This window comes from Cajanus cajan, chromosome 6, assembly GCF_000230855.2.
Source record: "Cajanus cajan strain Asha chromosome 6, NIPB_CcT2T_4, whole genome shotgun sequence".
Classification (NCBI taxonomy): domain Eukaryota; kingdom Viridiplantae; phylum Streptophyta; class Magnoliopsida; order Fabales; family Fabaceae; genus Cajanus; species Cajanus cajan.
This window is the reverse complement of record NC_138522.1, coordinates 52,178,731-52,202,551: the sequence shown is the minus strand read 5'-3', so window position 1 is coordinate 52,202,551 and position 23,821 is coordinate 52,178,731. Positions and strand designations below refer to the sequence as shown.

Below are 23,821 nucleotides of genomic sequence, written 5' to 3'. Positions count from 1 at the left end.
TTGTGAATACCCGGAACAACGGGGTTGGACAGTTGACCTTTTCCTTTATAATCCAAAAAATATTGTTTTTCTAAGTCATTTCTTCGAATGTTATATTGGGATGTATGAATTCTCTCTTGTTTCATAGTCATTTTAAGTCTAAATACAGATCACTAACGATGTTTCACATTATCTATACATTGACAGACGGTGTAAAATGTTTAAATTTCTAATTTTTTTATTAATTTAGAAATTAAAATTATTTCATGAATATGGAAAATATTTATAAATAATAAATAAATATAATTTAAAATGAATCAATAAATAAAAACAATAAATGACTTAATTAAGTTTTATAATATATTTTTCTTTATATAATTTTAATGAGTTGACATACTCATTAAACATTTTGTGACACTAATAATTTTACAAACGAGAGTTAATAAGTTAAGAGATATTTGTGATAGAAAAAAAAATAATATTTTCCTCAATAGAGAGTAACTTTAAATTTTAACTTGAATATATTTTATATTATATCTCATATTATTTATAAATATAATATATAATTCATAAATGACTAAAATTATTGTTTATTATATTTGTCAATGAGATGTTATAAAATATATCTAAATATAATGTTTCATCGGCATAAATCACTATAACACACTCTAAAAGTACATATTAGTTTTTATTTATCAGTTTTGTAACTCTAAATTGATTATATTTATTAATAAAAAAATATAATTAAATATATATATAAGAAGCAAGTATCACAGTTTTGCTTGTTTGTGTAGTCCATATATCACAATTGGAGTAGTGTTGATTCTCTTACTTTATCATTTATATCATTGCGTCTTTTATAAGTCATTCTAAATTTCTAATAGTTTATACAAAGTATTTTATAACCTAGTTTGATTAGCTTATAAAAGAGTTTGACCAAAAATAAAATTGTTTAGTAGATGAATTTATTTTTGATTTGTAATTTATTTTCACAAGTAACTTATAAATTACTTTTTTTTTTCTTCATTTTAATCACCGTTAATTTACTTGATTTATTTAATATAAATTATTTTATATAACTTTCATTAATTTACTTAATTTATTTGGTAACGTTTGATAGTGAAATGAGATAAAACGGAATGAAATAAAATAATAATGTATTTATATTGTATTTAGTAACAACAGAATGAAATCATGTGTTTTTACTATGTCTTTAAACTTGTTAAACGTTCACTTGTCCAAGTCTTGTTTTGTGGCTTCCAAGAAGGTTGACAGTAATAGGGTGGATGAGCTCCAAACCATCTTGCACGTCTAGAATCGACAAGTACCTAGGCATTCCAATGATCAAAGGGCGGGCCAGGTTAGCTGATTTCCAGTTTATTGTTGACCGTGTGAGGAAGCGTGTAGACTCTTGGAAATGTAAGCTGTTGAATAAAGCAGGGAGGTTGTGCCTTACTCGTTCGGTCATATCTGTTATTCCTTATTACACTATGCAGACACTATGGTTACCAACATCCACTTGTGAAGAACTAGACCGGATGAGTAGATCCTTCCTGTGGTCGACTCGTGCCGGGAATCATTACTGATCTTTAGCCAATTGGGGTTTAATCACTCTCCCAAAAGATAGAGGTGGATTGAGCATCCGGGATGCTAGACAGGCAAATATAGCACTTCTCGGGAAGCTAGTTTGGGACCTATTGCATTCCCCTGAGAAGCCTTGGGTGCAGTTATTTCACGCAAAATATCTACAACATGAGACTTTGTGGCAAGTGGGTAAGAAACCTGGCTCTTCCTATGTGTGGAAAAGCATCATTCAAACCTTTCAGATCCTTCATATGGGTTATTCAGTGAATCTTGGTGCTGGTAACTCCTCTCTCTGGTTTGACAATTGGCTCGGGACGGGTACCTTAAGTCAGGTAGTGCCTTACGTACATATAAGTGACTCTCATCTAAAAGTAGGGGATTGTTGGTCACAAGGTTCCTGGTGCTTGGACAACCTTGCTACTTCGTTGCCTACACTTTGGAAGGAACGAATCTGCCATATCTAGATTCCCTCACTTCCTAATGGCGAACAAGATTCCTTTTCTTGGGCTGGCACGACAACAGACTGTTACTCTGTAGCATCTGGTTTTCACTATTTGTTCCCTCACGGTCCGGAGCCTTCTCCTCCATTATGGAAGAAATTGTGGAGCCTCAAAATTCCAGAGAAGGTCAAAATATTCCTATGGCAAGGGTTGCATGATGCCCTCCCCACCAATAGCAAACGTTTTCGCTGTCATATCACTATGGTAGAATCTTGTCCTCGCTGTAATCATACTCGTGAGAATGGTCTTCATGCTCTCCGCGACTGCCCGATATCGTATAATGTTTGGGAGATGACAGGAGATACCCCTGTAGATTTCTTTTCTATGAATTGCACCATGTCTTGGATCAAGTCTCTTATTTTCCACCCTCAAGCAGAAAGGCTTTCTTTGATAGCTTGGTGGGTTTGGAGACTCCGAAACACGATGGTGTTGAGTACCACCCGTTGGACAGTTCCTTATGTGGTGCGTCAGATCAAGGCAGATGTGGCTGCGAATATGGTGTTCTTAAATCATCGCAAATTATGGGAGGAAAATGCATCTTGGATGCCCCCTGAGCATCCTAATGTTAAACTCAACACAGACAGTAGTTGGCGACCTAATACAAGATTGATGGGCACTGGAGGGGTAATAAGAGACTGCGTGGGGAGGTGGCTTTTTGGTTTTGCTAATTTCGCTCGTACAGGAGACCCGTTTAAAGCAGAACTAACAGCGGTGGTAGAAGGATTATCGCTCTGTTGGAATGTGGGCTTAGAAACATCATTTGTGAAACAGACTGTGCAGAGGTAATTGAGGCTTGCGAATCCCTCGTTAGCTTGGAGAGGTGGCAGGTTTACGCAGACTTGGTTCGAGCTCTAAAAGAATTACTATCACGAAATTGGCTAATTTCCATTAGGTGGATTCCTCGGGAGATAAATAAGGTGGCTCATACTCTAGCGGGTTGGGGAGCCTCTAGCTCAGTCGACTACGTGGTTTGGCATAAGGCTCCAACTTTCGTTCTTGAGGCAGTAGATTTGGACGTCATGTCCTCTATGGACATTGTCTAGTTTATTTTCTTTTTTGCTGTTTTGTTTATTCATCAATTTACCAAAAAAAACTTGTTAAACAGAAGAAAAAAAAAACATATTTAATTACATATATATCCCTATTCTATTTAATGATTGATTGAATATAAAAAAAATAAACATAACAGAATATAAATTTTTTTCACATTTGTTATTTTATGACTACTATTGTATAATATTCTTAAAAGTTATTAATATATTAATATTAATATTTTATAATTATTTTTTAAATACGTAAATATGAAATATTTGATAAAATATAATTAACTTGAATATATTGTTATTATTATATAAAAGAGTTCCAAATAAAAAATTAATATTTAAAATTTTACTTGTAAATTTTCAAATAAATGCACTCATCGTAACAATAATGACATTGTTCTCATGTCCAAAAATAAAATAAAACATCAAGTTTCAATATCTTCATAAAATAAAATAAAACTTTGTAGTAATGCATGCTTCAACCTATAAGCACCTTAGGAACAAATTCTGCTCGATCCTCTCCTTCCATATTAAGAAATAGTCTTGTAAATGTAGGACATTTTATAATTCTAATACATATATATATGAGGAGGGTTCAAACGACACCGGTGTAACTTTTACTAAGTGTTACACCGCTCAATAACTTTATATTAAATATGAATTTTAAAAATTCAACCGTTAGATTGAAAGTTCATATCTCTTAGATCATATATGTCAAATTTTGTATTAATCTAAGATGATTTGATACTTCATTCTCATAAAACAAAATTGACGTAATATATACATTTCAAAATATACTAAAATATGAACACTTTGATTACCTTCAAATTGTTGTTCAATTTTAACAAAATTTGACATATATGATTAAGAGATATGAACTTTCAATCTAACGGTTGAATTTTTAAAATTCACATTTAATATAAAGTTATTGAGCGGTGTAACACTTAGTAAAAGTTACACCGGTGTCGTTTGAACCCTCCTCTATATATATATATATATATGGAGGGTTATAATAATACCGGTATAATTTTTACTAAGTATTACACCGCTAAATAACTTTATATTAAATGTGAATGTTATAGATCAAACCGTTAGATTTAAAGTTCTTTATTCTTAGATCATATATACAAAATTTTATATTAATTCAGGATGATTTGATACTTTATTTTTATAAAACAAAATTAATGTAATATATTCATTTCAAAATATACTAAAATATGAACACTTTAATTACTTTTAAGTTCTTGTTCAATTTTAACAAAATTTGATATAAACATATAAAGTGATATGAACTTTTAATCTAATGTTTGGATTTACAAAATTCACATTTAATATAAAGTTATTGATTGATATAATACTTAGTAAAAGTTACACTGATATTTTGTAATTTATAAAACAAAATTGATTATATATATATATATATAATAACGTTGATTTGATTTGAATTGAATTGGTTCAATATTCCCTCTATTAGCAAATGATAATAATTCAAATGATTAGTAATTTATATGATAAAAAAAATACAAAAATTCTAATGATGTAAATAGCACAACAAAAGACAGAAAAAGAACAATAAACAATGCCGGGCAAAAAAACAAGTTTATCAAGGATTATGCCGGGCAAAAAAACAAGTTCATCAAGGATTTTATTTTTTAGTTGAATATGTGGTGAAAGAGTTATAAAAGAGTGGTATATTATTATTCTCACCCGAGTTTTTTCAGCGTGTATCCTCACGACCAACTCGGAAATTATTGGTGGTATATTGTTATTGGTGTTTGTCCTCAAAACAGTACATTATTCTTTCTTCATTTTGTGTCTTCGAATTCGGGAATGTACATTTCAAAAATGCGTTTTCAGTTTATATCTAAGCATGGCCTAAGTTTTAGTGTTTGTTTGGATTATCATTTAAAATGATGTAAATGGGAATTCTTTCGTTCCAAAGTAGAAAAATGAGAAGTAACATTTTGTTACTTTCACCTTCAACGGCCGTTTAAAACTTTTTGACGATAAATCAAGCACACTGTTAATATACTTGTATTGTTGCTATTAGTTTGGAATATACTGGATTATCTAGATACATATTTTTTGTAATTAAAATAAATTAACAATGCTACTAATATTTGAATAACCTAGTAGGATATAAATTTTTATATTCTTGCTAAAGTCGGTCAACTTTTACTAACGACACACTTTTGCTAAATTTTAACAGTATTGTTATTTTATTTTTCCCGTTTGAGAATATATTATTTTTGTTCTACTGTGTTTTAACTTGTTGGGCCGAGCCCAAGTAGAGATTATGCAATATGGCCGGTTACGCGGTTAAGCCGTATAGGTGTGGTGCCATTGCATTTGGCAGTATCACCGTATAAATGGCCTCCAATATACTTTTCCATATTTTTTTTCATTAATGTTGTCGTTTATGTGATAATTGAGAAAGGTCACTATCTATATATATAGTTTTTTTTAATGGCCGAGAAAGTCCATTCTCATTTATCATAAAATATTCACACGTAATTGAAGAAAGAAAAAATTTTATAGTTAGAAAAAGACATGTGGTTTACTCTATTTGTATCATCATTGATAAGGCATGGCCTCACAACTTTTATTGATAAATACCAGCAATTAGCCGGCATAACCGTTTATTTACAAACTTACAAACTCATTAAACGTACACATGCAATACATGTTACCCTATTAAACCCAACACTTGGTATGGTTGATTTCTTGAAATTGCAAGGTGTCAACTCTTGTTCTTAATTTGTTATTGGGTCATAGGTTGTCATGTGGATTTGATGTTGTTTTAATTCTTTGTAGCTGAAATAGCGGAAAATCTCCATTGTTATGGGTTAACCACGTAAGTGGCTTAGGTGTTAGATACAATTTGGAGTTAATGGGTGGGAAATATTCGTGGAAGCAGAAGGAAACATGTTGGCCTTGAAGCAATGGTTTTGTTGGTGCAAGTGTTAGCTAAACTAAACCCACGAGTTGAGGGTTGGCCTTAAAGGCTCACGAGTCAGCACACCAATAACAACAACTATGCGTATGTGGCTAAGGCCAACCATAGTGGACGAAGCCAATTTGTCCATTATTATTTGGTTTGATCTAAACATATATATATTGTTGAGTATTGAATGCATTGAACGGTCCAAATTGGACACTGCCTACCCCACTCATTTCTTTTGTGGATTTTCTTCTGCAACCCTTCTCTTGATTAATTAGCCTATGATCGATGCTACATAGCCAGATAGCCTTAATCTTATCTAAAATTTGAGCTAACAAACAAGAGCCAAAATAAAAAACAACAAAGGGTTACATCAGCAAGTGGCAGTGGTGGAGGAATGAGCATGCGCCATCCCCTCCCCGTGTCACACTTGGCTTACATGCAACCAGTCAAACTTTACCATATCTTTTTCTTTTCCTCTAAATTTTAGTTTATAAGAGCATATGCAATAAGCAACTCCCCGTGCCACATCATTATCACATCAGTTATGGCTTATTTTATAGGTTGTTTAAATTTTAACAAAATTACTTTTACAAGTAACTTTGCTAAAATTTAAGCAACCCATAAAGTAGGTCAGAGTTGATGTGGCAGTGATGTGGCACAGGAAGTTGCTTATAAGCAACTTCCATTAGAGATGCTCTAACTCTTTTAATCTCTTCAAAAGCTCCACATCACTTAGAATCCGAGTTTGTAATTTATAAAAAATTATTTAAATATAAGTTTAAAATATATTTTTTATAAAATTTATCTATTAAAAATAATTATTTATTTAATAAAAAAACTTTTAATTTGTATTTAAACATATTTTAAATATTTTTTTTCTTAATTCATCAATATACCTTCTGAAATACAAAATCATGATGATTTACTGATATTTGTGGTAGAAAAAAATATATAGAACGGTGACGAGCTGTTTATTTTAAGAGATTTAAAAAAAAAAAATTTCAAACTAAACTATGATTGACCAAGTCACTGTTACGTTTTCTCAAACAAACTTTAATAATTAGCTTCCAATATAATAATTCTGACTGCTTTGACTATGGTCCCATATTTACTATTTGTAGTAGTTAAGTACGGGAGATAACTTTGAAGAGTTTTACAATAGACTGATATTTATTTAAGGTAAATAAAATTTACATTTTATTTTTTATAATTTAAAATAAATTCTTTTAATCTTTATATTTATATTATTTAATTATTTTTAATTATTATACTTAAAATATATCTTTTTAGTCTCTATATTTACAGTTTTATAATAGATATATTAATTCAATTTTTGTATTTTATATCAAATTTATTTTATTAAAATTATTTTAAATTAAAATTTTTGATCTTTTGTATTTTTTTTTTGTATTTTCATGTGTAATGTTATTGTTGAGACATTTTTTTTACGCTTATAAAATTAAAAATATCTATCACGTCAATACAAAATAATCAATGTTATAAAAAAATATAATAAAAATTAAAAGATTAAAAAGTATAAATATAAAAATTAGAAAAATAATGTTGAACTAAAAGAATTAAAAATAATTAAAATAAATAAATATAGATTAAAAATTTATTTTTAAGTGAGTAAAATTATTCAACTTAAAAAAATATATTTCAACCTTTATTTAATAGCTGTTGAATGCCTGTTACAAATTAATTTGACTTAAGCCACTGTATCTCTCGTTGAAGGCCGAACAAAACCTACCCAAAGATAGACAAATACATCAATTTTATTAAGGCAAAGTTTGACTGAATTATAATTATAATTCGCTCTCATTACCATTGGATTAAATAAATACTAGTATAATTGTTTTTTATTTATGAAAAACAAACTGATATATAAAAAAAAAATTACGACACTCATTCACTTGATTAATCAATTGAGTTTGACCTCTTGATAAATATAATATTTTTTTAATCTATAGTATAACAGTATAATATAAGAATTAATTATTTATACACTGTCAATATAAAATTTTTTTACACTAACAATCAATAATATTTTTTAATAGTATTTTTTTTATTTTAATTTAATTAATAAGCAAATGATATAATATTATTAAAAAAATAATTGATTATCAGTCTAAAAATACTTTACACTAACAGTAATTAACTCATATTTTAAATCAATTTAAATTATGATTTCATGTTTAAGAATATAAATCAAAATTTGATTCTTGATAAAGAAACACAAATATTGAATTACGGATACTAACAACTTTCGAATGAAATGATGAGTAATTTATGCTTACAATATGTTTATTAATTTCTTTTTAATATTTTGATTCAAATAAATTGTTTTTCTAATTTCTTATATAATTTAAAATATTATTTCTTTAATTTGATACTGTCTAATAAAATACTTTTTCATTATCAGTGATAAATATTTTTCTATTATAATTATTTACCATATTTGTGATTTTACTATTACTTAATGATGATGATGGTTTTGCATAACATTTTAAATATAAAACTTTTAAAATGAAGACCCTTAAATTAAAATTAAAAAATATAATTAATATTAAAACATAATTATAAACTTATCTTATAATATTATTATTTTTATTAGTATCGTCATTATTATTTTTATTACTATTATTATCATCACTATAATCATAACTAAATCTAATAATAATCTGGTAATAATAACAATAAAAATAGTAACAATAATAATATAATTTAATTTATGAATTAACTTTTATTTTTATAGACATAATATCTTTAAATTACAATTAAGATTAATTTTAATTCATAAGAATAACTTTCATTAACCAAATATTAGTTGTATTACCTTGCTTATGCACTGGCTTTACATTTCCTGAATCCATCTGAGTTAAATTTCATAATAATTGTACGTAGATTTTTGTTTTTTGAACGCTAAATGTTAGTTGAATCGACTAATACAATATTATCTGCTTTGAATAACAATCGGCTAATAAATTTAATTTATTAAATAAACCAAATCATGACATAAAAAGTAGCAGGAATATAAAAATAAAGAGAAAATAAATTAGCGGGTTTGGTAAGGGGAGGAGAAAAAAGAAATGTAACAACTCATATATCATATACGTACACACGTTTAATATTAATATTATATACACATAATTTTAAAACTTTTGCAGTATGGGTTATTTTTTATTTGACTAGTGATTTGTAAGACAAATAATATTGAAATCAATACTTGCCATGTACGATATAATTTGTAATTGAATAATCGTATTAAAATATTTTTTTTGGTGAGGTATTAAAATATTTTACAATATATATATATATATATATATATATATATATATATATATATATATAATTTTGTATAAAATATGTTTTAAATCTTTTAAGATTCAGTCAAAATCGGTTTTAATTCTATATTATAAACTACAGATTTAGTTCTCATGTTTCTAATTTGAACGTGACGAGAGATTAAATAAACCATATTTTGAAAAATACAAGACAAACACTTTCGTCACAAAATAATAATAATTTATATTAAAAAGATAAAAATTAATCAATTCCTATAAATTAAATATTAACAATTATTTAGTATGAGAGCATTTTTAAAAATTTTATTTGATATATTTTTTAAATTTTTTTATCTAATTCAATTTTTTATTTTTTTATAATTATTAATGAGTTAAATTTTATAACTTATACACTCAAATATAATATTTATTGATGTATATAAATGATTTTTAGTTATATAAAATAATTAATATTAACCTATACATTACACATCAAAATACTAATTTAGAAATAAAAAATGAGAATGATAAATCAAAAGAGATAAAAAGTTAAGCAAAGATTCTTAAAAATATTGTTATTAAAGGAAAATGACTAAAAATACTCGTTAAAAGTGGTTTATGAAAAAACTCTCATTTAAGGTAACTATTCTAATTTATATCAAGAATATTATTGTGGGTTATTATTTTTAATATAACATTAAATTTAAATTTGAAAAAAAAAATATTTTTCGCCAATAGATTAAAATGATATATTTTTAAAGATAAGACATTATAACAAAATCCTAAAAAATGTTATAGTTGAAAAAAAAAGATAAAATTTTTTTCTTTAAAGAATAAGATCTAAAAACACTTAGATTCAATATAAAGGGTGAGAATTAGAATTGAGATTCACATTCAGATTTCAGAGTGACTTTCCATTCCTTTCGTGCGCCCACAAAATGAACCTCACGTTGGTTGCTCCTAGCAAGGTTCTTTGAGTGTGACACTACGCTCAATCTGAGCCCTCCATTTTCACCATTACCCCATCAACGGTCTAGATCTCCTCCCTCTCGCTTTTCAATCAGGACGGCGCCACTACCACCCTTTTCGTTTTTCTTTTTTTCCTTTTTCGCTCCGTTTCCTAAACTATTAAAAAAAATTAAAAAATAATAGGCCCATTATTATTATTATTATTATTATTATTATTATTATTATTATTATTATTATTATTATTATTATTATTATTATTATTATTATTATTATTATTATTAAAAGAGGTTCATTGGCTCACAATACTGCACTTTGCTTCTCTCTCTTTCTCTCTCTCTCTGTTTCAACAAACTCCTTTCTCTCTTCTCTCTTCCTTCCACGTTTCAAACTCAGAACAATCGCAATAGCCACCACAAAAGGTAGAAACTTAATTCAAATTTCGATCAACCTTAATTCAAAAAACGGACGATTCATATATATTTTTTTCGTTTATATTTCGATGATAGTTTTGATTGTGATGTTTTGGTATTAAGAATGAAATGAATCGATGAAGATGATTGGTTGCGTGATGAATACGTGGAGTTTTTTTCTATTTAGGTGAATTGGTTGGGTTTGGGGGTGAGTATGGTGTGGTTAGTGTTGAGCTTCGTTTCAGCGCTGAAATAGCGGAGACCCTGTCTTTGTGATTGTGTGGAGAAAATTTGATGCAAATCTTCGTCCTTTCAAAACGAGGCGTTCTCCCACTTTTTCTGGAATCGACCATTCGCGCCTCTTTTACTCTTCTTCTTCCTTTCTCCTTCACTTACTCTTAAAAACAATATCTTGTTTTGCTCCCTTTTTTTGATGGAAGTCCAATAATGGATTGGCTTTGAGTTTCTTTGTTTCGTTGTGAAAAATGTTAGCCTGATCATGGTTTCTGAAGGCTGGGATTCATCGTCATCTGATCGTGTATTGGTTTGTTATTTTCTGTTTCAGTTCCTTTTTGGCTTGTTTTGCCTGGAAATTCGTTTCATAAATTAAAAGAGAATCATGCTTATAGGGATAGGTTAGCACCCTGTTGGTTCACGGGAAACTGAGGGGGAAAAAAACTATGGTGGAAAGCCTTGGCTTGTCTGTCAAATATATTTCTTGGAATTCTGACCACACGAGATTTTATTTATTTAGTTATTGTGATAAACTGACTATCCGAGTATTTGCCTTATCCCTGATTATGATATTTTTTTTTACACCAGGAATACCTTACAAAATTTAAGTAATCAATTCTGAGAAATAAATCTCTCTTAGGATAAATTTGACATGAGAATAGCTCAAATGTTTCAAATGTTTTCCATTGATCGAATTTTCTAATCAAAGGGATTTCTAAGTGCACACTGAGATAGGCTGCTTTTACCTACCTAACACACCAAGAAAATGTTAACAAGGACTTTGTCTTATGACCTCTGGTTAATCTTTTAAATTGCTGAAAATATTTGTTTTTCTCCCCTTTCACTTAAAATTCCAACTATTGCATATACTTGCTGTAAGGGCTTTGTTTAAATTCATCTGAATCCCCCACCCCCTTTAAAGAATCCAAATGAAATATTTCGTATAACTCCAATTTTTAAGTAAATAAAAGTTTATGTTATTTCAGTGTAGAATTAATTACCAGAGATTATAAAGAAAGTATTGCTAAGAAGAAATTTAGCAATTGTACAGTACAGGTCAAGTTTATGACATTTTGTAGAAATTAGTGGGAAAATTGTCCTATTCCTTGATGGTATCTGAACCCAAATTGATGCACTATGGGTGGAGTCTCTATCTCCGAGTCTGACCAGTCTTTTATGTTGCTGCTTGAATTGAATTCTACATAGAAGTCATTGCTACTAAGATACTTGTAAAATTGTTGTCTTATACAGTATGTATTAAGTTTTTGATTAATTGATTATCTAATACACAATGCCAACATGTTACAGATTTGAAGGAAGTACACAATTGATGGATGAATATTCTGGTAAAAGAGCCACTGATGGGGTGGTAGTCCCTAGAAAGGGGATGGGCCATGTGTTTAGAGACACCGCTAATGCTAGAGATCGAAATGGTCAGGTTTGCAGTCGTCTTACCTGCAGTAGCAGAGTCAACTCTCCTAAAGGTGCTCAAATTGGTTCTTCTGAAAAGGGTAAATCTTTGAAAACTTCAATGCAATCTTCTTCAGCTGGCAAGGAAGCAATTGGAAGCTCCTCTAGAACTTTTTCCAAGACTAGTACCCCAGGAAAACCGCTTATAAAGCCTCGGAAGTCATCATCATCTCAGTTAGAGACAGATACGTCTGAGACTAGTAGTGTACAGGATGAATCAGAAGCTTCAAAACTCACTCCTCCCTCTGAAAAAAATCAGACAGGGATTCAAGCTGGAGTGGAAAATACAGTGTCTGGTAATGTCATGATGGAAGTAGGAAGCTCTAGTGTAGTATCCAATACAAGATCTCGGAGGAATTTTCACCCAAAGCCTGGATTACGTGGTCAAGAAATTAAAAGCACCAGTCCAGTGACACGTGCTAATACCAGTAGGTATGGATTGAGGAACCTCAGATGCAACTCTATTTCTGATGTTGTTCCTGCTGGTTGTTCACCTTCAGATTCAACCCTTAACAGAAGGAAGGATATGATAAAAAAGAGAAATTGTGAAGGGGAAAGTAGTTCCACTGCCAGAGGGAAGAAAATGAGTGGGTCTTCATTAGAAGGACGGAATTCTGGCTCCAGAAGTGGCATATCTATCTCTGATTCAAGAATGTCTAGGAATACTCCTCACAGGGACAGGTCAGACAGCAACATGGCACCAGTTAGAACTCGAAAAGCAATTAGTGGTCAGGCCAGGGGAAGGCTTTCTATCCAAGGAAATGCTAATCCCGTGTCACCCAATGAGTCCCTCGTCATGATACCTTCTTTGCCTCATTCTGGTGGTCTTAATGCTCCAGGTGCATCACACCATACTTCCGTAGATAGTCCCTTAAGTTGTCCTGGCTCTCACAGTAGACCAAGTACTAGCAGCGAGGAGTTATATGGTGTTATGCCTGTATCTCCTTCGGAATATGGCCTCACTCATTCTCTTATGAATCTGGATAGTTTCCGACGACGTTACAACATGGATAGTATTGCAGAGGTAATTTTCATTATTAACTTGAGAATTACATTTTTTTATCAGTCTTTAATGTGAGAGTTTATAACTAAATTAATTGTTCATAATTTTATTTAGGTATTGTTGGCACTTGAGAGAATTGAACAAGATGTTGAGCTAACACACGAGGTAGTTCTTGATTAAAAGTTTATTTGACGTAATCTACCAGTTATTTGATACTTTCATTTGGCATCTTTGCAGCAAATTCGATTACTGGAGTCCAACTTGTTCCTTACCGGACTAAATTTCTACGACCCACATAGAGAGATGCGATTGGACATTGATAACATGTCATATGAGGTTTGTTAACGTCATAAGGTGCTACAATTCAGTTTGTAGTATTTGTTTGCTTGTTTTCCTCTTCTTTTTCTAATAATAGCTACTGTGGTTTGATAGTTTAGTAATTACTACAGATTTGGATGAAAATATTCTTAAAATACATGCTATTAAAACAATATGGAAGATTTTAACATAATTTTAAGTGCCGTTTATTGTTAGTACCTTCAACTTTTGAGGGAATAGTTTGAATTTTAGCTGAGTGCCAGGAGATGGCTTTCAAAAGGGATTGTTATCCTTGTTATTGTGCAGTTTTAATTTCATTTTTTTCTAACTGTTCTCACGTCCCAAATCATTCTATAAATGACAGCAACTGTTGGCTCTGGAAGAGAGGATGGGCACTGTGAGCACAGCTCTGACAGAGGAAGCACTATCAGAATGCCTAAAGAAAAGTTTCTATCAGTCCTCACCCTCAGACATTGCAGCTGAGAGTTGCAATGAAGATAAGGATGATAATGAAGATAAGGATGATAGTGATACCAAATGCAGCATTTGCCAGGTATTTTTCTCTCTTTAAATGAAGCTTTTTGTACCTTTCATGGCAGTCAGGGTGCATTAAGCACCATCATGGCTATAAGCTTATTGTCCATTAGGATTGATGATCTACCTGGGTCCTGTTGTAGTCGGTTGACAATATCACAAAAACTGGTATTTGATTCCAGCAGAGCTTAATTAAATGTTGGTTGGCAAAAGGATCTGCCAAATTCTGTCCAATTGAAATTTGAAACTAATATTTTTCGTTGTAAAGATAGAAAGTCGACCAATATATTGCCAAAAGGGTCTCTCAAGCTGATATATTATTGTACAACATCTGATTTGGATAACTTGTCTTGATTTGTAGGAAGAATATGTGGTTGCGGATGAAGTGGGAAGTTTGCAATGCGAACACATGTATCATGCGGTTTGCATACAGCAGTGGCTACGGCTAAAGAACTGGTGCCCTATTTGCAAAGCATCAGTGGCACCATCCCCATCCCAATGATCCCATCAATAACAATTACAATCACAATCTAGGCCAGACGAGGGAGACTGATTTCTTTATACCCCCTCTTTCTGTTCATTTTTTTCTTCATTACTTCTGTACAAAATACAGTTACTCCTTACTTATTTTTATTGATCATTTGTACATAGCAAATATCTTCATCCCATTATACAATAATCCAAGCCACTGGCTTGTTGGACTGGAACTTGTTAAGCATCGGCTATAATCTTTTAGTTCTATACAGGCTTCCTCCTAACTTTTTTTCCCCATTCCATAAATAAGGATTTGGTAGGAAAAGCAAAGTTGGGCAAGGAAGTTGCTCTTTTTCTTTCGTTATAGTATAACGTTTATTACGAGTGAGGTGTTTGCTGCTCTTCAATACCTGATATTTAGGAATAGTGGGTAAGTTATAGATGTTGCTTCTTTAATTATCACCTAATTAAAAAAAAAAAAAACTTTAGATGTAGTTTTAAATAAATATTTTAAAATTCTAGCCAAAATTTAAAGTTGTTATCATTCTTACTTTTTCTTTAACCAAGAATAAAGGGTAGTACTTGGAAAAAAAATAGGGATTACTTATCTAATGGTAAATAAACATGTCACGTTTTTAAATTCAAAAAGAAATTTACAAAATTGAAAAATTATGCATGTACCTTAACTCTTTACCTAGCAAATTACTCCTCAAAGCACCTTAATGCTCATTGAATTAACATTTTAGATTATGTTTGATTATATGTTTGAAGTTTGTAATCTTAATTAACTAATTTTGAATGTAATACTTACATATTTGACAAATTTTTTCTATTTTGGTAAATGTAAATTACAGGCAAACTTAAGTTGAATGAAAAGTTATAATGTCTATTTTTTTTCAAGTTGTTATAAATAAATTCTAAATTTAAATTAATTTTTTAACTATAATTCAAACAAATACGAAATTTTTATCTCTAACATCTTAATTTCCACATTCACCTCCCTGCAATCACTCTTATCGATTTCGAAGATGAATTAAAAATAAATATTCTTCACGGCAATACATCTAAAATGAGGTTGCAAGTATACAAGGCAAAATAGTGTCCCAAATTCATTGCTGTAACCTGTAAGCATACAAAGCACGTCAAAGATTATATAGTAGCATTTTAACCTTAGACCCGAGATATAAGAACAATTGCAATTTGTTGTTGAAGATCATAACATTTGAAAATCTCAAATTGGTTGCAAACTATTGAATTCTATACAGTGTGCACTTGTGTGCAAAATCCAAAATTTGTATGATGCTTGTATGGTCATATTCTCATTCTGTTTGAGCTGTCACAAACTATTGTGTGAGACCAAAATGCTAACATACGAAAATATGCGATTAACATATTTAATTGTCAACGCATTACTAAATTTCTGCATGTTAACGACCTTTTTTATTTAAACAGAATTGTATTAACATTGTCATTTTTTAAAATAAATTCAAAATAATCTAATATCTTATTGTATATTTCATCATTAGTTAAAAATAAAATATAAAAATATAAATAAAATAAACATAATAAAACATTAAATAAATACATCTATGGTCAACTATGTTGTCTATTATTGGGGAAATTAATCATGTCTCCATGTTAGACATTCGGTAGAAAGTATACTTGACAACTTTGGAATGAGAAAATAAATATGTACCTTCTCATAGGACTAAAGAATGATGCACAACAATAATTTGTGTAAAGAAGCAGCGTCATGTTTTAGATCTAAGAAAATAAAAGATTCATCATTGAAGTATCTCTTCAAAAACATCTTTGGTTTAGCATGTTAAAAGTAAGGTGAAATTTTTGTTGAAAAAAAAATTACTATATACTTTGATGTAGCATATATACATACTCTAAAGATACTAGTCAGAGAATTAGTTGTATTTTTTTTTTAAGAAATGTTATCAGTATATTTTTATTATAATTTTCAATAATTATTGATTCTTTAATCAATGGGAACATTGATTAGAAGAAAATTCTTTATAACAATTGAAAATTATTTTTATTTATCTTTTATTTTCTACTATTAATCTACAATATTGGGTATTGCTCACTCTGAAAATCAAAAGAACACACACGATACACACGACAAAATCCAATATTGCAAAGCTAGTAAATAAAAGGTAGCCTAGGTCCTTTCTCTCTATGTATTAACAAAGTGATGAAGGTCATGAGAACACATCTGTTTGATATTTAAGAATTAAGATGTATGTCAACAATATTACATGATGTTTATGTCCTATAAAGAAATCTCACGTTTCAATCATTCATTCATATGCATCACAAAAAGCTGTAGTGACATGTTTTTCAAGTTCTCAAGGACGAAGAAAATAGATTTCAAATTTGTTTATTCGTTTAAAAAGTATCAGATGGTGAAAATGACAGGTTTTAAGATTAAAAAAAATCATTTAACCACTCCAAAAATTATACAATCATAAATTCATAAGGGATATGCATCATTATCAACTTACACACTAACTTTGATTGATCTAATCAGTGTTAGAGTTAGTCCTTAATTTTAAAATCTTGAGTTCGAGTCTCAAATTTAATAAATAAAAAAAATTATGTGACAGATAATTTTAATACAGATAAAACTTTGAGGGAGACTAATTTCTGACAAAATTAAAAAAAAATCATCACCAAGTCACAAACTACAATTTCAAAGCACCTGGTTGGATACACGTTGATTCAAGTCATACATCCATCTACTATTCACTTCCGAACAAAATCGTTATTACTTAACGTAGTCTGTCATAATCGGTTGAGAGACATTTAATGAACTAAAAAAAATCTCTTAATTTTTGGTTGACATAAAAATTGCAAGGATAATGTAGAACCAAACACAGTATTCATGTCAAGGTTATAGCTTCCATTTCCTGCCACTGGTTGTTGGTTGTGAAGGAGTAAAAGTGCAAAACCTCCTTGTTGCACTGGTGACATAATCTTCAAATTAATACCATACATGAGCAACCGAATAGAAATGTACTGGGAAGTCCGAATAGAAATGTACTGGGAAGTGGGAACAGTACAAAAAGTTCTGTTGCTCAAAAGATTGCATTTTTTGGCAGCATAGGTGTTGGTATGTTTGCTAAATTCAACAAGGAAAATGCAATCATAAAAAATAAATGAGAGAAATAATGCCCAGTCACCAGACTTTAAACCAGCAGCATTAAACTGTCAGTCTCAATTTCAACAGATAACTAAAATGCGATAACCGACAAATGTTATTTAAATGGCTACTATATTTAATATTTAAATAAAGATACTAATAGAAAAGACTGAAAACATTTATAATAGCAGTCATCTACTGGTTAAACTCAGGATCACCATAATTTAGGAGACTTAAGGCATGGCATTGCATGTTTTCGTTCATCTTGCTTTTACGTTTCATCCAGACATACATTGATAGGACCTCCAAATTTTACCCAACTGCCAATGAACTACTCAATCTTTTATAATTGAGTGACAAAATAAAAAATAAATATCACCCACAATTAGAGCAAAATCTAGCAGATAAATCTAATTTTTCAATACAATGAACTTGATGAATAGATGGCAGTTCTAAAAGAAATAAATTTCAAATCAATTGGACGACCATTTTGAAAATGTGTGTATTCTTAACCAAGTTTCTCCAAGCTACTAGAGTCTTCAGATATGCACAGCGAAAAATAGAGATCTGAGAGAAAAACAGTCAAAAGCATCAAGTATTTCCCCTTTACCCCTCTTCAGCACGGGCATTCTTAATTTTCACGAATCTAACACTAAACATCATTATGCAAGTACTCACTTGAAAACCTACAGAATAGACCTAGAATCAGCCAAGTCTGAACAGTGTGTTTGTTCCACTTTATACAGAGAGCGCACATCACCTTATTCAGGTAATCGATATAAATATTCGTAACAAGTCAACAAGTAACAAATACACAGCAGAATAGCACACTTCAGTCTTTGAAAAATACGAAGTACACGACTACCCGCTTCAACTTTAGCCTTTTGGAAATCATTATCTGAATTTTGATAAAGTTGCAGATGGCCACTCCTGTATCCTTCCAATTTCTGTTTATAAACCTTAAACTGAGGTGTTGACACTCAACAGAAAATTACAGAGTAGCTGGAAGTGGCTATTTGCAGTTTTTTAAAGGCCAGGCATATGTTATATGTAAATCTTCCCAAACCAACGTAACGTCATCTTCTACCAGTTACCTGAATCTTAAAAGAAACTCCAAAACTTGGTTGCATCTGCAGAAAAATGACAAGATGCCATGCACAGCAGCAACTCAGATCATGCACGGCCATCAAATATATAAGAAAAAGTGCAAATAAAATTCAACCTCAATATTCTAGACAATAAATATACCAAGTCAGTAGATAAACACAAATCTTCCAGTATCATCTTGTTCCAACCCAAAGGATAGCATAGGATAAAAAATTCCTAAATATTCAAGCATTATTAATAAACAAGGAAACTTCAAGGGTCATTACTCGTTGGCATTGAGATTAAATCAGTTTCCATAATTTAGCCTGATATGGGTAGCATATTTTGCACCATACTATAGATTATTGCCACTGGCCAATTACACTTGAAGCTCAGTTTCTATAAATATAAATTATGGAAACAACAGGCATACAACAAAAAACCAATTAAAATACACAATTAGCCACCCATGTGTCATATGTGTTCGATGCAAGAACAGAAGAAACATCAGTTGAAAATGTATCATCAAACAATAGTCGCTAGATTAATCTATATTGAATAATCTTATACTGGACTCTTCTCATCATATCCCACACTCCACAGATTTCACCTTCTCCAACCCATCTCCGTCATCTTCACTAGCCATTGTTGCAACCACCTTGGTTGCACTGACTTCAGCAACCTCAACTGCAACAGCTATCCTTCTCCAATTCTGGCGCCAGCCTCCAACTCAACAATTCATGCTTCACGTCACTATGCTTCAGGACCTCCATGCTCATTCCCATGTGGATGCTACAGAATGTGGGGTTGTGGTTCAGGGTCCGGCTTGGTTTGTTGCTGGCAGTGCTACCAGGGTTTACGAAGGGCCCTTACCCGTACATGCAAGCAGCAACATTGGAAGGGTTTGTTGGTTTCAGCGAGCATGGTGGAGAGTTGCAGCGACAATGACACCAAAGGCTTCCCCTTCGGATACAGGGTGGAGAGTTGCCATTATGATTGCAATATATAAAATGTACTAGCAACTTTCATCAGCCAAATTTTAAACAAACTCATCAAACTGGTTAATGATCAACTAATACGTGGAGAAAATACGACCCCTTTTCATTCACAGAATAAAACTGAGATAATAAAACTAATGAAATATCAAATGGATTGGACACCTCAATAGGCATTCATGAAATAGAAAACGACTCTGAACATTAAATCGATGAAAAGGAGATATGTCAAGATTTATAAATCTCACATTTTATTGAAATTTTGAAAATAACAATTACAGTCACCAAATTAATTTGCACTAAAAAGGTAGTGTGTTACAAATCTACACAAAACTAGAAAACAAAAGCATTTCTTAGGGATTGGTGGATTTGGAATCAAGGAGTTGAACCATAAAATAAAACTAAAATGACCAGGAAATTTTAGATGTTAATGTGTTATTGATATTGAATTTCAATCAATCCTCAGATTTTAAAAATACATACAGAGCAACCCTGCAGCACTTATACAAGTCATAACTCCTTGATCCCAGCTACACGACAGTATCCCTGCAAAACTTTCTTAGTTTTCTTTCTCATTGGCTGTATTGCAAACAAAACCGTTGAGATCTCTAGTAATGGCAAATACAGCCAACATGAATGCTAAAAACATACAACAGTGCAACCAATCCTGGGTTTCGTTTGATAGTACCCTTGGTTGCAGTTAAATAAATCTCTCCCCTATCCAAGCCCTACAAATAGCAGAGAATACAGAGATAAGACAATTTGAAGATCAAAACCAATGTTTCATCTTGAAAGGGCTAGAAGTATCTATTTGTCAACATCTGGTTCATACTGGCACAGAGAACAGAACCACTGATCACCAATCATTGCTGAGCCATCAGAACTAAAAGACCTTTTGCATAAAAAAACAAATTTTCATAAAGATGTTATTCCTCAAATGATAGCATGGATATTTTCTCCAACAGCAGTGGCCAATCTTCTCCAAGTTGCCGTGGATTTAGTTCCATGGCAACCTTAAAATCATGCAAAGAAACTGAGCATGGTGGTCTGTGTTCAGGAACAGACTCTGCTGACCCACCAGGCATGTGTATATGATTATTTGCCCACATGCCATTGATGACCTTACCCTGCATCTGCTGTTTGGGAACAGGTGGCTTCCTCACCTCATTTGTAGATCTAGCTCCAACTAATTCAACACAAGACCTTATCAACCGTTTCAAGTACACATCCAACATGTTATTCAACATATTGGCACATTCCATAGAAACAGCTCCAAGACCTTGTACTGCAGCAATCTGCTCCATGCGCCTCCGCAGTGTATCTGTATCAGACAACCTACCACTGTCACAACAATTTTCAAAATCACCCACACTACTCACTGGCAATGCTTTGCGAGCTCCCCCTACACTTGCTGAGCAATAAGGAATCCCCAGTGGTGCTATCAAGGGACTTCTAGAGAAACCTAGGCGTTTTAACTGATCCACTTCTTCCCCATCTTCAACGATTGACATTTCAGCTGGCCCTTTCCCATGTATTCTTGGTTTTTCTGCAGGTCGCCGAACAGCATCTCCCCTTTCATTCTCAGGTAGTTCAGCAACAGCTTGAAGATGCTGCATTGGTCTCTGATAATCACATGGTGTATGAATTCCATTTTCCATATCAACCTTACTGTCACAGTCTTCTGTCCCCATGGATTGGTGAGAAACAGAGTCAACCTTCCCATTTGGTCCAAGGGGGCTTGGTCTATCTCTTAGCTTCCAATCGCGTATTCCAGACCTAACCTTAGGGGATGCTGGTAAAACTCCATTTGACCAAAAGGGCGCTTTGGAATTCTGATTTTGGAAGCTGGCAACGCTCTGTTCGTGTCCATCTTCTCTACCAGGAGATATATCTGAAGCATGTTCTCCAGACTTCAGGGGACCTGATGGATGGATTGGTGGCGGGGTCTTGGCTTGGCAGGCATTCTTCAAAATTGACTTTATGAAATGGTTATGCAACGGAAGATTCTCCCTACCAAGCACTCGAAAACACAACTTATCAAACTCAGTCTTGCTTAGCTTCTGACTCAAAAACCTGTTCAAGTAATAAAAGTACCGCTTCGACTTATCCGCTCCAAGCTTCTTTACAATCTGTGCTCTCAATTCACCCAAATCAATTCTTGAGCTCTGATGGGGTTGCATTTCTCACGAGACAGATTCATACAACGCCAAACAAATAAAAAAAAAAACAGCAACCCACCCACCAGAAGCCTCAATTTGACCCAAATTGCAGCTATTTCCGCTTCCAGAGAACACCAAACTTCCCCTCCCCCATATCAGCTTATTCCAATTTCCAAATCGGCTAACTACAATCCGTGCATATATCAACAACCAGATGCATGAGCGATACTAATGACAGAGTAACCCACAGTAAAACTTGCAATTCTGCACAAAAACAGGGTTACCCTTACGCCCAAAAGAACACAAATTCAGCAACCAAACAGAACACACAATGCATAGCGAAATCCCATCTTCCCGACCCCAAAACCCTAGAGATCAAACCGCTACGGAACTCCCCAACTCCGAGCACGAATTTCCGCAAATCAAACTCAAATTCATTAAATTGAATGGCACATCAAAACCCTAAGTTGGAATCACCAAACCCGGTCCGAAACGCCATTGTCGCTTTGAACAGCGCGAAGCGAACATTACACCACTGCACCAATTTAAAACCTCATTGTTACACCGAATTATACACCTTCAAACTTCAAATTCCGAAATTCGAAGTAGAGGGGAAGAGATCAAAACTTGAGGTGCGACAAAAGGGGGAAAAAAGAACCGAAATCGAAGAAACGAAAAATTCAAAATTGCAATGGAATGAAGCAGAATGAAGAAGAATAAAGAGTAAGTGTTTTGGGGGAAAAAGAAAGGACTAATACATTGATTGAACTCTGACCTTCGCAAAGTTCACGAATTGCTCACAAATCTCGAACCTCACTCACTGGGTTTCAATCTTCCAAACTTCGCCTTTGCCTCTCTCTCTCTTCCTTTTTTTTTTCCTCTTGATTTTATTTTTTTTTAATTTCTATTTGTTGGTGATTTTAATTTTATATTGAGTTTTGCTCTTCGTAACTCGATCCCTGATATATCCTTTCTTTTTTTCTTTTTTTCTTTTTTTTTTCTCGCAATCGTACCGGGTCTTCTTTATTAAAAAAATTATTAAAAAAACACATATATCTTATATTTATTTTATATTAGAGTATAATTGATATCTAAAATCAGTTTTTCTTCGATCCGTAGTCAAATCTTCTGTTTTTATAAAAATTTGATTAATTATTTTGGGTAATAGTTTTTTAATAATATTCTTTAATGATAATGTTTTTGTGTATTTTGTTAATGATAATATTTTAAGCTTTTTTAACCTTTTTATTTCTTATATTTTAACATTTAAAAAGTTATCAATAATTCCTTTAAAAAAATATCATTCGTAATGTTTTTATGTATTTTTTTAATGATGCTATTTTAAGATTTTTTAACTTCTTATGTTTGAATATTTTAATATTTTTAATGATAATGTTTTTATGATTTTTTTAGCTATCAAAAATAAACTTTACATTGTAAAAAAAATTATATATTACTTTATATGTATATTATATTTTATATCACAATATAAATTATTTATTATAATTTTAAAAATATAATTTGTATGTTAAAAATATTTAAATATAATACAGTTTATATTTAAGAATATTTTTAGGCTTAATTACATTTTTTATTCCTCAAGTATTGTAATTGTGCAATTTTGATATCTAAAGTTTTAATTGGGTAATTTTAGTCCCTTAAAGATTACAATTGTGCGATTTTG

General features: G+C 31.5%; 2 protein-coding genes across 5 annotated transcripts; one reads left to right on the top strand and one right to left on the bottom strand.

The window, feature by feature from the left end:
• Window positions 1-10,567: 10,567 nt before the first annotated feature.
• On the top strand, window positions 10,568-14,979 carry LOC109809165 (uncharacterized). 3 transcript variants are annotated; one of them, XM_020372400.3, is made up of 6 exons: window positions 10,568-10,722; window positions 12,256-13,441; window positions 13,535-13,585; window positions 13,658-13,756; window positions 14,103-14,291; window positions 14,634-14,979. In XM_020372400.3, the coding sequence occupies exons 2-6, from the start codon at window positions 12,278-12,280 to the stop codon at window positions 14,772-14,774; spliced, it is 1,644 nt and encodes a 547-aa protein (XP_020227989.1). In that variant the 5' UTR covers window positions 10,568-10,722; window positions 12,256-12,277; the 3' UTR covers window positions 14,775-14,979. The 3 variants fall into 3 exon arrangements, with proteins under 3 accessions (XP_020227989.1, XP_020227991.1, XP_020227990.1); XM_020372402.3 differs by lacking the exon at window positions 10,568-10,722 and adding an exon at window positions 10,810-11,251; XM_020372401.3 differs by lacking the exon at window positions 10,568-10,722 and adding an exon at window positions 10,810-11,257.
• Window positions 14,980-20,212: 5,233 nt separating this feature from the next.
• LOC109808485 (uncharacterized) lies at window positions 20,213-23,066 on the bottom strand. Of its 2 annotated transcripts, none has more exons than XM_020371509.3 (2): window positions 22,913-23,066; window positions 20,213-22,672 (listed from the first exon to the last, which is right to left on the bottom strand). In XM_020371509.3, exon 2 carries the CDS (start codon window positions 22,156-22,158, stop codon window positions 20,905-20,907), a length of 1,254 nt encoding a protein of 417 aa, XP_020227098.1. In that variant the 5' UTR covers window positions 22,159-22,672; window positions 22,913-23,066; the 3' UTR covers window positions 20,213-20,904. The 2 variants fall into 2 exon arrangements, with proteins under 2 accessions (XP_020227098.1, XP_020227097.1); XM_020371508.3 differs by having other exon boundaries at window positions 22,896-23,046.
• Between the last annotated feature and the right edge of the window lie 755 nt (window positions 23,067-23,821).

Coding starts and splice junctions, on each gene's coding strand:
- LOC109809165 (XM_020372400.3), top strand. CDS start 12,278: ATGGATGAATATTCTGGTAAAAGAGCCACTGATGGGGTGGTAGTCCCT. Junction 13,586..13,657: donor ATGTTGAGCTAACACACGAG/GTAGTTCTTGAT, acceptor GCATCTTTGCAG/CAAATTCGATTACTGGAGTC. Junction 14,292..14,633: donor CCAAATGCAGCATTTGCCAG/GTATTTTTCTCT, acceptor CTTGATTTGTAG/GAAGAATATGTGGTTGCGGA.
- LOC109808485 (XM_020371509.3), bottom strand. CDS start 22,158: ATGCAACCCCATCAGAGCTCAAGAATTGATTTGGGTGAATTGAGAGCA.